Source organism: Lithobates pipiens, unplaced genomic scaffold (genome assembly GCF_037356315.1).
Source record: "Lithobates pipiens isolate NorthernLeopardFrog02 unplaced genomic scaffold, aLitPip1_a1.2 Scaffold_8, whole genome shotgun sequence".
In the NCBI taxonomy this organism is placed as follows: domain Eukaryota; kingdom Metazoa; phylum Chordata; class Amphibia; order Anura; family Ranidae; genus Lithobates; species Lithobates pipiens.
The window spans coordinates 557,463,032-557,479,555 of record NW_027507903.1 but is presented as its reverse complement, the minus strand read 5'-3'; the positions used below and the strand labels follow the sequence as shown (position 1 = coordinate 557,479,555).

Genomic DNA, 16,524 nt, shown 5'->3' with positions numbered 1-16,524 from the left:
TACTGCTGCACCATATATTAGTTTGAACCGGGGCTCATGGTGAGATGTGATCTTTCAGAAAAATTAGCTGCCACTTCACAAAGCGATATGCAAATAGTGGGTCCAACTACCTTCACATGTAAACAGGAGACTTGTCATATAATGCCAGTCTTTCATGGATGTGTGAAGAGGCAACCGCGTTTTATAAATCATGTATGTTAGCTTCTGGTTCATAGCAATGTACGGTTTGTATACATAATGACAGCAGCGATTTACTTACCACTTCAACCTTTTGTGGGGGATAAATCTCCCTCTAAAACATAAAAGAAAAATATATGTTGAGTTAATATTATTAGCAGATTAGGTACTGTACAAAATATCGGCAAACATAGATACACAGTCTAAATGCATGTTCTGTACGTGACTGTTTTTATATGCATAATATATATATATATATATATATATATATATATATATATATATATATATTATATTATATATATTCTTTACTTGTATTACAGAGTAAGATTGCCATTTTGAGCCTGGGGGGGTCTGCATCTTCCTATGCCACTTTCCCACCACCATCGATTGCTTTTGGCTGCAGCTACACTTGAAAACCCAGCGTCTCTATTCTTTCTATTCCGTTTGTCCGCTAAATGAAAAGCCTACATTTTGGAAATTAGGTTTGACAGGTATCCCAACCCAATTATTTTGTTTACGTTTCAGACAGAGTGGAGTAGACTACAGGCACATCCACACATTGGCAATCTGGTGCGTTGCATTAAGACCCCTTTAACACCGAGGCGCAGTGCTTGAGCTGTGTAATCTGCTCCCCTCTAAACTGTAAAAAAAAAAAAAAAAAAAAAAAAAAAAAAACCTGGCTGATCCTGCCACTTCCTGTGTCCCTCTCTGTGAGCTGACCATGAAAATCAGGGCTGCTGAGCCCTGACTACTGTGGTCAGAGCACGTCCCTTCGTCATCAGCAGCTCTGCTCTCCTCTCCCCCTCACGCCTGCCTGTCAGCTCTGTGTTCCTGTCTCCGCACCCACATCCTCGCCATTAGGAATAAAAATACAATTTTATATATGGTCACCGCCAGCCCCTCTATTATAATTAGGCATAGCACACTGTAGTCTTTTATAAAAACGAGGCTTGTAAATACCAATTTAGTCCGATCTTCAGGCCGGTCATGTGACTCTCAGGCCAGTTTCCAGGGATACTGACCTCCCCAGCTGACGTCAGAGGGAGATCTTGGCCCTTCCTGCAGTAACCCTGTTTCGGAGCTGTACAGTGGCAGCAAGTCACGTGACCAGCCTGAAAAATCACTCTAAATCTGTATTTACAAGCCTTGTTCTCATAAAAATACTTATACAGTATGCTATGCCCAACTATGATAGAGGGACTGGCAGTGCTTTACATATTTAGGTTCACAAACACGTTGTCACCTGACCTTGAAAAAAAGTGCACTGCTAGCGCCTCAAAAGTGATTGAAGAGCACCGCAAAATGGCCCGGCGGTTTATGGGCAGTCTTTTAAGTGCCTCAGCGTGAAAGGGGTCTAAACATGCTTACTGCATGCACTAATGAGCACTGCGTTCAAATGAATGTACCAAAATGTCAAAAAGTTAGACTTTTTTTTTATAACACAGTGCCTCATAACACATGGTAGTGTGCTGCAATGCATGTTCATGGAAAATGAATGGCACCACAACGCGCTGATGTATGCAACACGCATTACTTCAATGCAACAGTGTAAATGGACCCTTCTTGTTTTTGTCAGGTTTCTATTTCTGTATGTGATCCCATTGAGGAGATTTATTCTCACTTCCTTTGCCTCTGATGCTAACACAAGAATCAGGAATTTTGTCAATGATAAAGAAAGGCAGGAACATCAATACAAATATTAATTCCAAAAATAAAACAAGCCACTGACATATTTTATCCCAGTCCATCTTAAATAAACTTCCATAATTGTCACTTCCAAACATTCCCAATACATAAAAAATATAAAAGAAACTACTGATGCACACACCAAAACTATACAGTTGTGCTCATAAGTTTACATACCCTGGCAGAATTTATGATTTCTTGGCCATTCTTCAGAGAATATGAATGATAACACAAAAACATTTCTTTCATTCATGGTTAGTGTTTGGCTGAAGCCATTTATTATCAATCAACTGTGTTTACTCTTTTTAAATCATAATGGCAACAGAAATTATCCAAATTACCCTGATCAAAAGTTTACATACCCCAGTTCTTAATACCGTGTATTACCCCCTTTAATACCAATGACAGCTTGAAGTCTTTTGCAGTATTTGTGGATGAGGCTCTTTATCTTCTCAGGTGGTAAAGCTGCCCTCTCCTCTTGGTAAAAAGCCTCCAGTTCCTGTATAGTCTTGGGCTGTCTTGCATGAACTGCACATTTGAGATCTACTCAGAGTGGCTCAATGATATTGAGGTCAGGAGACAGAGATGGCCACTCCAGAACCTTCACTTTATTCTGCTGTAGCCAATGACAGGTGGACTTGGCCTTGTGTTTTGGATCATTGTCCTGTTGGAATGTCCAAGTAATTCCCATGTTCAGCTTCCTGACTGATGAATGTAAATGTTCCTTCAGTATTTTTTGATAACACTGCATTCATCTTGGCAACAATTTTGACCAAATTTCCTGTGCCTTTGTACCTCACACATCCCCAAAACATCAGCGATCCACCTCTGTACCTTTCATCATGGGCCTTGTTGACTCCTATCCAAATGTAGCGTTTATGGTTATGTCCAAAAAGCTTAATTTTGGTCTCATCACTCCAAATGACTTTGTGCCAGAAGGTTTGTGGCTTGTCTCTGTGCCGTTTGCCGTATTGTAAGTGGGATACTTTGTGGCATTTGTGTAGCAATGGCTTTCTTCTGGCGACTCACCCATGCAGCCCATCTTTCTTCAAGTGCCTCCTTATTGTGCATCTTGAAACAGCCACACCACATGTTTTCAGAGAGTCCTGTATTTCACCTGAAATTATTTGTGTTTTTTCTGTGCATCCCAAACCATTTTCCTGGGACATTTGTGGCTGAAATTGTAGTTGGTCTACCTGACCATGGTTTGGTTTCAACAGAACCCCTCATTTTCCATTTCTTGATTAGAGTTTGAACACTGATTGGCATTCTCAATTCCTTGGATATCTTTTTATATCCCTTTCCTGTTTTATACAGTTCAACTACCTTTTCCCGCAGATCCTTTTCACAATTATTTTGCTTTCCCCATGACTCAGAATCAAGAAATGTCAGTGCAGCACTGGATGAAAGATGCAAGGGTCTGTCAGGAGTTCACAAACTCATTGACCTTTTATGTGAGGGTGAGGATGGTTACCTTTAATAACCATTCAAACCCCTTTGTGTCAACTTGTGTGCATGTTATCAGGCCAAAACCCCCAGGGTATGTAAACTTTTGATCAGAGTCATTTGTGTAGTTTCTGTTGTGATTATTATTTAAAAGAGTAAACGCAGTCAATTGATAAGAAATGGCTTCAGTCAAACACTCACCATAAGTTAGTTATGCCAGGTTATGTAAATTTATGAGCACAACTGTATATGCTTTATTGTGCTTGTGCTGTCTAATCTGCCCCTCTCTAAACTGAAAAAAACCTGGCTGACCCTGCCACTTCCTGTGTCGCCGTCTTTGAGCTGACAACTATAATCGATAATCAAGGCTGCTGAGCCCTAACTACAGTGGTCAGCCTTACGTCCCTCTGTCATCCCCATCTCTCCTCTCCTCCTCCCTCCCTGTCAGCTCTGTGTCTTTGTCTCCTCCCCCCGCCGCAAATAGTATAAATAAAAGATTAGCAATTGTTACTGGCAGCCCCTCTATTATAACCAATCCTAACACACAGGGTAAATGTTTTATGAAAACAAAGCTTGTAAATACAGTTTTAGAGCAATCTTCAGGCCGGTCACGTGACTTCCGTTATAATAAAGAGGCTGCCAGTGACACAGTTTTGGTGTGTAAATCAGTAGAACCCGTTCAGTGTTTTGTATATTGAGAAATTGAGAAACAAAAAAAACACACATTGTCAGAAGTTCTAAACTCCTTCACTGTAATATAAATGTGTATTTGCTTTTATCTATGTTGCCAGTGGAGAAATTAACCATCACTTCCTATAGATGCAGGAGAAATCCCCCCACCACTGCCTGTATTGGGAGGTGGGCATACCCCCGAAGGGGTCTTCAGAGTCTGGAATTCAAAGGGATAGACTACAGCCCTGGACCTGTATTGCACCCTGAGGTAAACTATAAGGGTGTCCAGATGAAGCTACGCAACGTCAATGCACAGCGAAACACGTTAGCGTCATAATCGCCCTGACGCCACAGCCTCATCCCCTGTAGTTTTTGTGAACATACGAGAGGATTCCTCCAGATCGGAGAGGGACCATACATGTCTCCTTGGTCATTGGCCAAGTTAACCTTCATGTGGCGATATCGGGACTGGTGAGAGAAGTTGCAGCAACCGGAGACATCCATCCCACTCTACTAGGATAGGACTACTTCTTGGGTAGCACAAGAAAGGATCGATACGGAGTGTAACATACATTTCCCTGGGAAACACCAGATGCCAAGCATGTACTAAAGGAGAAATAACTGATAGTATCCACGGAAGGGTAAAGTACTACATCAACCCACTGGTATCATGATCTTGTAACCCGATTGTGAATCATCACAGACTGGTTTCTACATGAAATCCGATTACACTCAATATCTCTTTTCTCCTTGATCTATCAATGATAGATCCGCGGCACTTCCATCCATCCCTGTATGCCATCCACCCATGACCCTTCATCATAGTTACAGAATAAGAGACTTAAAGTGGGAGTCCGCCGGGACACTTACCTGTCTAGTGCGTCTCTCGGGTGCTGCCGCCGCCATCTTGGGTATGGGAATCAGGAAATGGAGCCTTTCGGCTTCATTTCCCAGTTCCCTACTGCGCATGCGCGAGTCGTGCTGCGCAATAAGGACGGTCCCTGCTGCCTCTGGGATCTGTGTGTTTCCCAGCAGGCAGCGGGGCACTTGCGGAAAGGGGTGTAATCTACGCCCCTTTCCGCAGAGAGCTATCCCGGAAGTGGGTGCAGATACCTGTACTGTACAGGTATCTGCACCCCCCTCCCCCCTGAAAGGTGCCAATTGTGGCGCCGGAGGGGGGGAGGGTTCTGATGAGCGGAAGGTACACTTTAGGGTGGACCTCCGCTTTAAAATTATCGAGACCTTTTTTGAGGATTTGCTATCAGCCACTCTGCATTTTTGCATTGCCAGAAAGGCTTTGATATAGTGCTCTCAAATTTATTGAACACTATTCAGCATATACCAAAGTCCATATCAATACTGACAACAAGGCACATGGGCTTATCGGGTACTCAGTAATTAGACGGATAAGAACTTTCTGTTCTTCTATACACTGGGATATACTATCTAAACCTGAGACATTCTTCCAGCCCCTGCTGATTTGGATCTCCCATCAACCTCCCCTCCAGCTCAAGCCTCCAAGGGGTTGACACTTAGGTACACCTCCTAGACAGACTGTGTTAGATTCCCATACAATCTTTTGCAGAGGAGGTGTCCCCCTGTTAAAACTGAATTGGTCGTCCGGGCGAATTGTTATATGTTTTTCGAATAGGTCTATGGTTTGCGTGTGTCAATGACACAGCTAGCGTGCAATACCCTGCATTGCCAAGCAGCAATTTTTCCATCTGTTTCTCCAATGGTGGCTGGTAGCAGCACCATGTTTTTAGATGATAATTTGAATAAATAAATGTATTCTTCTTATTAAGCAGTGCCACTTGGAGCCTTTCTGTTTTTTTCTCCCCTACTCTGGGGAGAAGAGATCATTTTTCTATAAACTGCAAGGGTTGCACAAAGTGCCCAAGTGAGCGCCTGTGTAGGAACCAGTGCCCAAAGCAACTTTACAGGTATTGTCCACGGGGTGGGGTCTGGGTATGACTCCCAAGGTTTTACTGAGGTTACACCAAGAGTTGATTGAAGAATCTGAAGATAAAATAATAAACTAGTTAAACTCAGCAAGGGGAAAAGAGGTCCATGACCCTAAGACACCAGCCCAAAAAAAAAGACTCACGGAGTGGGGTATGGTTATAAGGGAACCACCCAGGAGGTGTCCTCAAAACCTTGCCAGTGTCTATTTACCTGAACTTATAAGGTTAGAACTCAGGGTCTATGAATACTCAGCCTGTCTCTTCTACGATATGATTAAGAGAAGATAATTCCCCCATCTACTGCACAAAAGATCCTCCAAAGGTCTTTGTGCAACAGGTCAGGATTTTTTTTTTCTATTCAAATATAAAAGGCTATTGTTTATTTAGCAGAATATCCAGCTGGGTGAAACCTACGTGCTCTATATAGTTATGTAGGAAGTGTCAGGGTGTGGTTGTGTATCCTCCAGGTGGAGTAGCATGGTTGGCCTTGTGCCCCACTGTTTAATGGGAGAAAATTTAACAGATTACAAAATGACCTGCTTCTTTCTCTATGACAATCTGCATTAGCTGGGTGGCTGCAAATAGTTTTGATTTCATCTGCCTCTGTCTTCAGACTAACAAAGATTATTGGTAAAAATAGAATTATACTTACATGGTTTCCATGAGTGTTCACAAATGACCAGGAATCTAGATAATCAAAGATCTCAGTCATCTGATGCGGTCATACACACTCAGAAGCTGAGAATGTGAGAGGTCAGGCAGCTAATACATGAACAACCTAGCTCTAATGTGGACCATCAAGCTGAAGGTTCAGGCTTGGACAAAACAAAGCTAAAGTAAGGGATAAAACACACACTATATAGCCGAACATTTGTGGAAATCACGACCATTACACATGTAGGAGATTGTGGGACATGCCATTCCAAAACCATGTACATTAAAGTGGAAAAGCACTCAAAAAGTGAAGATCTGTTATGGGAAAGAGCACATGTGTCAAACAAGGCCCTCCAGGCCATTTCATTAGGCCTTCATACCTCTCTGGCAGCTGCGTCACCACCCTTACCTCTACTCCCCCACACTTTGTCTAAGCAGTTGGCAACCAAGTGGACAGAACTCCTGCACTTCACCGTGCAGCCACAGAAGGGCTCATCTCTGCCCCCCCCTCACTTCAGCAGTCGGCAGCAGGGGGAGGACAGAACCCCTTCTACAGATCCTGCACCTCTCTTTGCAGGTGCAGCACCCTCTTGTCTCCACCTCCCCTGGTGTCAGTATTCAGCACAATCAGCAGCTGACTTTAGCCCGCCTCTGGTCCTCCTTCAGACCCTGCACTTTCAGCTTCCCAGCACCACCCCCCACCCAGTTTCTTCCTGGTAGCATTACAAGGGTGTTCACTGTGATGTAAGGGAGGGTGGAGGATTCTTGACTTCTGATGGTGAGAGGCTCATGACGTCTCATCTAATGTAAGGGAAAGGGGGGGGGGGGCTCTGGACATCTGCTTATAATTATTATGAAAATAATACAATTCTATGCCAGTTGAAAAGGAGGGTCGCACACCGCTGGTATCATCCACAAGAAACTTTATTGGAGATTGCTCAGGCAGAACACCATCACAAAACACCATGTTCTGTCTAAGTAGTCTCCAATAAAGTTTCTTGTGGATGATACCAGCGTTGTGCAACCTTCCCTTTCAGACCTACATCATCTGCTACAGGAATGCGTGTGGGCTCTGTGACGGTCTGCACCCGCCCTTTACAGCTTAAGGGTTAAGTTATTACTAAAAGCAGTAATAATCAAAATCATATGTATAAAGAATAGATACATTTATATAATCTTACAGATAGGGCAACCATATTGCTGATGTGGCCTGCAATGAAATCGAGTTGGACACCTCTGGTATAGAGAAAGCCTAGAAATGCTAATTGTGCTTAAGCAGTACCCTGAAAGATTCCCCCTTTGTCTGAATTTCTCTTAAAAATATCAGTGCACGTCTGGGCATGCGAGTTTGGACAAGGTGGAAAAATCCAGTCAGATAGCGCTCTGCATTGATTACGAAAATGCAAAGCATTCTCTGAATAGTATCTGTGCTGAGGGGTCCACCTCCTGTGTTAGGAATGCATCAGGCCAGCTGCTAAGCACAGGACCTGGAAGCAAGCAGAGATCACTGGGGTAGTGGTGTTTACTTCAGAGATTTCCAGCTTCCAGGGGCATTGGCCAGGTGTGGTATATACATATTTACACCGCTCCAAGCTGGAATAATGTGACTATGTAGAAAATATCTATACTTAGAATTCTTCTTTAACATATTTTATGCATGCCATTTACCTGTGCGTAGACATCCAAAAGCCCTGAGACTATTGCTGGGTGCCACCATGTTTGATGCGATGTCAGCAGTCCCACGCAGACTCAGAGCTGTCAATCAATCGACGTTCTATGGCATGGGTGCTCAACCTGTGGCCCTCCAGCTGTTACAGAACTACAAGTCCCATAACGCATTGTAAGGCTGACAGTTACAAGCATGACTCTCAAAGGCAGAGACATGATGGGTCTTGTAGTTCAGCAACAGCTGGAGGGCCACAGGCTGAGCACCCATGCTCCATAGTATTACTCTTCCCTCTTCCTCTGCCAGCTACATAAAAGGTTATGTAGGGAGGTGAGAGATAGAGGAGCTGGGCCTGCCTAGAGTAAATAGACATTTCCAGAAGAGGAGAGGGCTATGACCAAGGATGAGCTCCGGCATGTTCGCACAGCCCACGTGCAGAGCCCGCCAGGAAGTTGGCACTGCGCTGATCACAAGCAGTGAGACATTTTCCCAATGCGCGGCTGCAGTGATCGGGAAATGTCTCACTGCCTGTGATTAGCGCAGGGCAGTGCCGACTTCCTGGCGGGCTCTGCACATGGGCTGATGCGAACACCCCGGAGCTCATCCTTAGCTATGACGTGCAGGGAGGGAGAGGGCTGTGCTAGGGAATGGACTCTAGAATAGTTAACATTTCTAATAATTTCCAGTACCGATAACTAGAAAGATATGTAGAGTTATTATTATAAATACATATCATGCCAAAACTTTATTGTTTCTATTGGTGGGAGTGTGGACAGGTTAAAAGTATTGTCAGGTCTTTCTTTGCAACCAATGTCCTATTCAGTTCCCTTTAGAGTAGATACTACGGGAAGTTAGAGGGTATCTCCTCAAAGTGAGCTAAAGCCCCTCTTCAACACTCATAGCTTCCTAGTTATTCAATACAATAATACATTTTTTTTTTTTAATCTCGGCCTTAAAATGTATAGAAAACAATCTTCATAATTCATACCTTTCGCTTCACAATGTATTCTTCAAAATATTCTGGTTGATTTGAGATCCAAAACATTGTCACTGGGAACGAGAGATAGAGCATCATCTAGGAGGTAAGATATAAGAAAGTCAAGACTACAAAAGGAAGAATGTTTAGTGTATATTATTGAAAATTCTCAGGACACTTGATGACTAGAGAAATGTTCAAATTTGGATGGTTAATAACATTTTAATTTTTATTTTATTTTTTATATCTTTATTAAATTGAGGTGCAATAATAATTATCCCCAAACAAGGGGAAGGTTTAAATACAATCACATATACACAGTATTAGCATACACATAGAAGAAATTGTAATATCCATAAACACAAAGATAATTTTCTAATATAAAACAAAACAAACAAAAAAAAAGAAAGAAAGAGAGACCCCATCCTAAATCAGTTTATCCCTAGTCCTCTTCCTTTCACATAAGCAAAAAACAAACAAAAAAACACCACTATTGATATGATATAGCCCAAAACAAGGATCTATTCTGTCAACCCACTATGTCTAAACTATATACATAATTTCAACAAAAATAAAAAAATAATATATACCCCCCCCCCCCCCCCCCCACATTACCTTCCCTTCCTCTCCCTCTATTTTTAACATTTAAATTTATCAGTAAATGTAATCTCCTGAACAAACCATACAGTTAGAAATTCATTCAAGAAAAATTTTCTATCCTGATCCTTCAAATTTTCTTGTCACTGCAGTCCAAAACAAACATGGATATGACCCCATAAATGATTAGAAAATCAAACTAACATTATTAAATCTAAAAACTTCAAAGGCAATTCTACTGGTGTAGTCCTTAACCAGTTCCAGACCACCCTATAGCATATTTACTGCTACAGGTCGGCCGTCCAGTGCGGAAGCATGTTAATATACATACTTCTGCACTTCCCCCTGCAGGTGGCGTGCACGCGTCGGTGGGCTGCTTCTGCTGTGATTACGAACAGCAGAAGCCAATTTGTGGGTGCCAGGGCACTGGATGTCTGCCAGCACCCATCGATCGTCGGTAAAACATACAGAACGCAGATCTGCTTATGTAAACAAGGCACAGCTCTGATCTGACAGCTCTTTTTATTCCAAAAACATATCACATAGTTAGTAGGTGCTATGTTTGCTTATTGGGATTTTTTTTTTTTTTTAACCAAAAAAAATGTAGCAGAATACATATTGGCCTAAATTGATGAAGAAATTAGATTTTGACATTTTGTAAATGGATATGTTTTATAGCAGAAAGTAAAAAATATTGTTTATTACAGTCTATTTTTTTGTTTATATCGCAAAAAATAAAAAAACGCAGTGGTGATCAAATACCACCAAAAGAAAGCTCTATTTGTGGGGAAAAAAAATTGCATTCGTTTTATTTGGGTACAGTGTCGCATAACTGCGAAACTGTCAAAGTACCACAGTGTTGTATCACAAAAAATTGCCTGGTCACAAAGGGGGTAAATCTTCCAGGGGTCAAATGGTTATAAGAGGCATTCATAGAGGGCAATGTACCAAAACCAGAGCAGCTGTGCATGGAAACCAATCAGCTTCTAGCTTTCACATTTAACTGAACAAGCCAAAAGGTAGAAGCTGATTGGTTACCATGCACTGCTGCTCTAGATAATTGCCATAATCTGCTTTTCTCTCCATAAGGACATCTCATCATCCAGGGTCACCATCTACTTCCTGAACTGAGATGCTGGCTTAGAGATGACACCATTCTGTAAATCCAGGTGCCTGTACAGTTCATGAATGTCTGACACGGAACAGCCCCTGCGGCAGCCTCTCATCTTGCGACTTACTACAAAGCGGCAATGTTGCCGTCTGATTACTGGGAGAGAGAAGACTGGGGAAATGCCTCCTGCTGCCTGCAGTAGACTGATGACATCACCTTTGAACAAAGCCATTACTGGAGCTCATGGACTGATTTTCAAAGTGATAATAAAACCAAATTTTTAACCAATTACCAACCTTATACTGTAATGGCAGCAAGGTGGATCTCTTGTGCAGGATCTTGTATTGGTATGTGATCCCACACCTCCAGTGGGCGTGCCAATCAGTGGGCCTGGCTGACTCGATGTCCACCAGGACCCGCCGATCATTCGGGACACAAGGTATGTAAACAAGGCAGACTGCCTTTCTGTCAGTAAGGAAGGTAGTGATCCTGTGTTTCTGCTAAGCAGGAGCACGGATCTCTGCCTTCCCATAGTACAAGCGCATCCTACACAGTAACCAAGCATATTTTAGGCACACATTTAACCCTTTAATTGCCCCTGATATTAACCCCTTCACAGCCAGTGTCATTTGTACAGTGGCGATGCATAGTTTTAACACTGATCACTGCATTAGCGTTACTGGTCCCCAAAAAAAAAGTGTCTGATTTGTCTGCCGCAATCCCGATATAAGACGCTGATTGCCACCATTACTAGTATAAAAAAAAAAAAAATTCCATAAAAATATCCCATGGTTTGTAGACGCTATAACTTTTGTGCAAATCAATCAACATACACTTATTGGGATTTGTGTTTCCAAAACATGTAGCAGAATACATATTGGCCTAATTTGATGAAGAATCTTGATTTTTTTTTTTTATTGGATGCGTTTTACAGCAGAAAAGTAAAATATATTGCTTTTTTTTGTCGGGCATTTATAGCACAAAAAATAAAAACCTCAGAGGTGATCAAATACTAACAAAAGAGAGCTCTATTTGTGGGGAAAAAAGGACATAAATTTTATTTGTGAACAGTGTCACACAACCTCGCAATTGTCAGTTAACTACATGCCGATCAGCTGCCGTTGTTATATGGCGGCAGGTTGGCTCTCCTGTGCGAATCACCGTAGCTGTACGGTGGCCGCTTTAAGGGCTATAAGGGGCACACAACGCCGGACCTGATGTGTGTGGCTGGCGCCCGCGATGTCCGAGGGCCACACGCGATCACTCCACAGAGAGCCAGAAGGGGGATCTGTCAATGTAAACAGACAGATACTCCTTCTGGCAGGGAAGTAAAGAGTGATTGTCTGATCCTAGTGATCAGTAAGGATGAGTTTAGGTGTGTTCACATGGTCCACGCGCAGAGCCCGCCAGGATGTCACGCAGCACTGCGCTAATCACAGGCATTTCTCCGATGCGCGGCTGCAGAGATCGGGTAATGTCTCACTGCCTGTGATTAGCGCAGCGCTACGCCGACTTCCTGGCGGGCTCTGCACGTGGAGCATGCGAACACGCCTGAACTCATCCCTAGTGATCAGGAAGAATGAAACTCGCTTTATTCCCTGTCAGTCCCCTCCCCCTACAGTTAGAAACACCTCCCAGGGAACACTTAACCCGTTGTGTTAACCCCTTCCCTGCCAGTGCCATTTAAGCAGTAATCAGTGGCTATTTTTTAGCTCTGGTCACTGTAATAATGTCCCTGGTCCAAAAAAAAAAAAGTGTCAAACGCGGCCGCCGCAATCCCACTAATAATCGCGGATTTCCGCCATTACTAGTAAAGAAATTTTTTTTATAATAATAATAATAAAAATGCCATAAATATAGCCATAATTTTGTAAATGCTATAACTTTTGCGCAAACCAATCAATATTCGCTTATTGTGATTTTTTTTGTTTTGTTTTACCAAAAACACATAGAAGAATACATCTTGCCCCAAAATGATGAATTTTTGTTTTGATTTAGAGATTATAGCAAAAAATTAAAAATACATTTTTTTTTTTTTTCTAAATTGTCAGTCTTTGTTTATAGCGCAAAAAATAAGAACTGCAGAGGGGATCAAATACCACCAAAAGAAAGCTCTATTCATGGGGGAAAAAAAGACGTCAATTTTATTTGGGTACAATGTCGCACAACCGCGCAATTGTCAGTTAAAGCAATGCAGTATCCCAAAAAGTGGCCTGGTTGTTAGTAACCGATTCCCTACTGGCTCATGTACATTTATTGCAGCACAATGGCACCGCTGCACGAAACCCTCAGTGTGTATGTGTGTGTGTGTGTATATATATATATATATATATATATATATATATATATATATATATAGTTTCTTTAAGGGCTGCCAGAGGGCGCGTGCCCGCTGAACGGCTGGGGACCCGATGCGCATGGCCAACGGTCGTGTGCACGAGCGCCAGCATGGGGATTTGTGTGTTTAAAAACAAATCCCTGTGCTGTCAGAGGAAAGGAGACGTCATTTGTTCCTACTATGTAGGAACAGCGAAATTATTATTGTACAGGATTTATATAGTGCCAACATTTTTACGCAGAGCTTTAGAATATAAAAGATGTCTCCACTCCTACTCAGTCCTATCTCCACACAGTTAGATCACACTGAGGGGGGCACACATTTAACCCCTTGATTGCCCCCTTGTGTTAACCCCCTCTCTACCAGTGACATTTACACAGTAAATCAGTGCATTTTTATAGCACTGATCACTGTATAAAATGTCAGTGGTCCCCAAATAATTGTGTCAAGGGTCCGATCTGTCTGCCGCAAAGCTGCTAAAAACCTCAGATCACTGTCATTACTAGTAAAATTTATATATATATATATATATATATATATATATATATATATATAAAAAACAAAAATGCCATAACTCTATCCCATAGTTTGTAGACGCTATAAAACTTTTGCGCAAACCAAACAATATACGCTTATTGCAATTTTTCTTTACCAAAATTATGTAGAATACATAACGGCCTAAACTGATGAAGAAATTCGTTTTTTAAAAACATTTTTTGGGAATATTATAGCAATTTTTTTTTTTAAAAAAGTCAAAATTGACGCTCTTATTTTGTGTATAGCGCAACAAATACAAAACGCAGAGGTGATCAAATACCACCAAAAGAAAGCTCTATTTGTGGGGATAAAAAGATCTTGTTTGGGTACGGCATTGAACGACAATTACCAGTTAAAGCAACGCAGTGCCGAATTGTAAGAAGTGCTCTGGTCAGGAAGGGGGTAAAACCTTCCAAGGCTGAAGTGGTTAAACATGGGTCAGCAATGGAACCCTCAAACCAATGTCCACACACCGTCAGCACAAGCAACAGTCACTGTGTGTTATAACAAGGGCCTACTGCTGTGCACCGAGTCTGGATGGGCATACATACAACATACACGATATAGTGTTATTATACGGGACAGCACACACGTGACAGGTGAAAGGTTAATCAAGGTCATCGTCACAACTCAGAAAGTGGAACCCCCCCACAATGATCAGGAGTGACGTCACTGCCCCCCCCCCCTTGTGCTTTCCGATAGTTACCCTAAAAACCTCCAGCTTGACCCCCATTTCTGCTACTACGTTCCAGGGCCCGGCCACGCCTCTTCAATGTTTATTGGCTACAGCGTGTGTCGAGCTCTGTCCTGCGTCCTGGCTGTACGTGCGCGCGTCTTCAACTTGTCACGGGTCCCGCAGCATGAGAGTAATGCGCATGCGCAGCACGAATAAAGTGTCGTTTTAGGGAACTTTCACGAATAATTGTCTCGTTTCCTTCTTCTCAGTGCTATATACTGTAATGTGGTGTGACACATGAGGGAGATGAGAAAGTAGTGAAGAGATTCCCCTGAGTGTAGAGCAGACAGTGCTGCCGTCTTCATGACTAACCACATAGCCAAATACATATAAATATACACCTATGTATGATGATAGTGACAGGCCTGAGGCAGTGTGTAATTATGGTGGTCTCCAATACAGTGCTGACGAATGCTGGCTATGCAATCTGCTGCTGGATATTGTATGTATTCAAACAGCCGGGGTTCTGTCTGGTTAGGCGACCCGTCAGAAATGGTAACGAATGTGATGTTCTATCGCCGCCATCTTGCTACCACAATCCTCCACAGTAATGCCCCATACACACGGTCGGACATTCCGACCACAAAATCCGTCAGATTTTTTCCGACGGATTTTAGCCCAAACTTGTCTTGCATACATATGGTCGCACAAAGTTGGCGGAAAACCCGATTGTTCAGAACGAGGTGAGTAAAAGAAGTACGTAGGGACTATAAAGAGGCCAGTAGCCAATAGCTTTCGTCTCGTAATTTATTCTGAGCGCGCTTGGCACTTTGTGCGTCGGAATTGTCTACACACGATCGGGCTTTCACACTGGAGCGGTGCTCTTGCAGAACGGTCAAAAAAGTCCTGCAAGCCACATCTTTGGAGCACTGTAGGACCAGTGTATTTACCGCTCCTAAAGCACCACTTCCCATTGAAAACAATGGGGCAGCGCTGCAAACCCACCTGCAAAGCTGCGCTTTGCGGGTGGTTTTACCAATTTTTCGGCCACTAGCCTGGGTTAAAACTGCCCCGCTAGCGGCTGCATAGCGCCGCTAAGACGACAATAAAGCTCCACTAAATATAGGCCGCCTTACCGCCAGCACCTGCAACGCCCCAGTGTGAAAGTAGCCTTATAGATAAAATAATGCCCTCTCTGCCGTAAGGAGATGTTTTAGGAGTGAACTTTTGTATTTTTTTTAATAGATAGAGAGGTATCGTACTAAGAAAACTGCTGGGTTTTCCCCAAGGGATACACCTGTAATTGTTTTAACTGATTCAGCAACCATTATCCAAAACTTTTTCAGCTTTGGACATTCCCAAAATACAGTGCCTTGCAAAAGTATTCACCCCCTTGGCTTTTTACCTATTTTGTTACATTTCTGTCTTTGGTTCAATGTATTTTTAATCTGGATTAGATGTGATGGATCAGAATACAATATTCTAAGTTGGTGAAGTAAAATTTGAAAAATTTATACATAAAACTATTTTTCAGAAATAAAAAAAGTGATAATTGGCATGTGCGTACATACTCACCCCTTTTTTTATGAAGCCCATAAAAAGCTCTGGTGCAACCAATTACCTTCAGAAGTCACATAATTTGTGAAATGATGTCCACCTGTGTGCAATATAAGTGTCACATGATCTGTCATTAGATACAGTATACACACCTTTTTGAAAGGCCCCAGAGGCTGCAACACCTAAGCAAGAGGCACCACTAACCAAACACTGCCATGAAGACCAAGGAACACTCCAAACAAGCAAGGGCCAATTTTGTTGAGAAGTACAAGTCAGGGTTAGGTTATAAAAAATATCCAAAACTTTGATGATCCCTAGGAGCACCATCAAATCTATCATAACCAAATCGAAAGAACATGGCATAACAGCAAACCTGCCAAGAGACGGCCGCACACCAAAACTCACGGAACGGGCAAAGGGGGGCATTAATCAGAGAGGCAGCACAGAGACCTAAGGTAACCCTG

General features: G+C 42.5%; 1 protein-coding gene across 1 annotated transcript; it reads right to left on the bottom strand.

Moving 5' to 3' along the window:
* Positions 1-2,236: 2,236 nt before the first annotated feature.
* On the bottom strand, positions 2,237-14,695 carry PET100 (PET100 cytochrome c oxidase chaperone). Its single transcript, XM_077471583.1, has 3 exons — positions 14,534-14,695; positions 9,257-9,343; positions 2,237-2,338 (listed from the first exon to the last, which is right to left on the bottom strand). The coding sequence occupies exons 1-3, from the start codon at positions 14,558-14,560 to the stop codon at positions 2,237-2,239; spliced, it is 216 nt and encodes a 71-aa protein (XP_077327709.1). The 5' UTR covers positions 14,561-14,695.
* Positions 14,696-16,524: the final 1,829 nt, after the last annotated feature.

Excerpts from the sequence above, each read along its gene's own strand:
- PET100 (XM_077471583.1), bottom strand. The coding sequence starts at position 14,560 with ATGGGGGTCAAGCTGGAGGTTTTTAGG. Across the intron at positions 9,344-14,533 it reads TCAAGCTGGAGGTTTTTAGG|ATGATGCTCTATCTCTCGTT; the intron begins GTAACTATCGGA and ends CTTACCTCCTAG. Across the intron at positions 2,339-9,256 it reads AATACATTGTGAAGCGAAAG|AGGGCAGCTTTACCACCTGA; the intron begins GTATGAATTATG and ends TACCAAGAGGAG.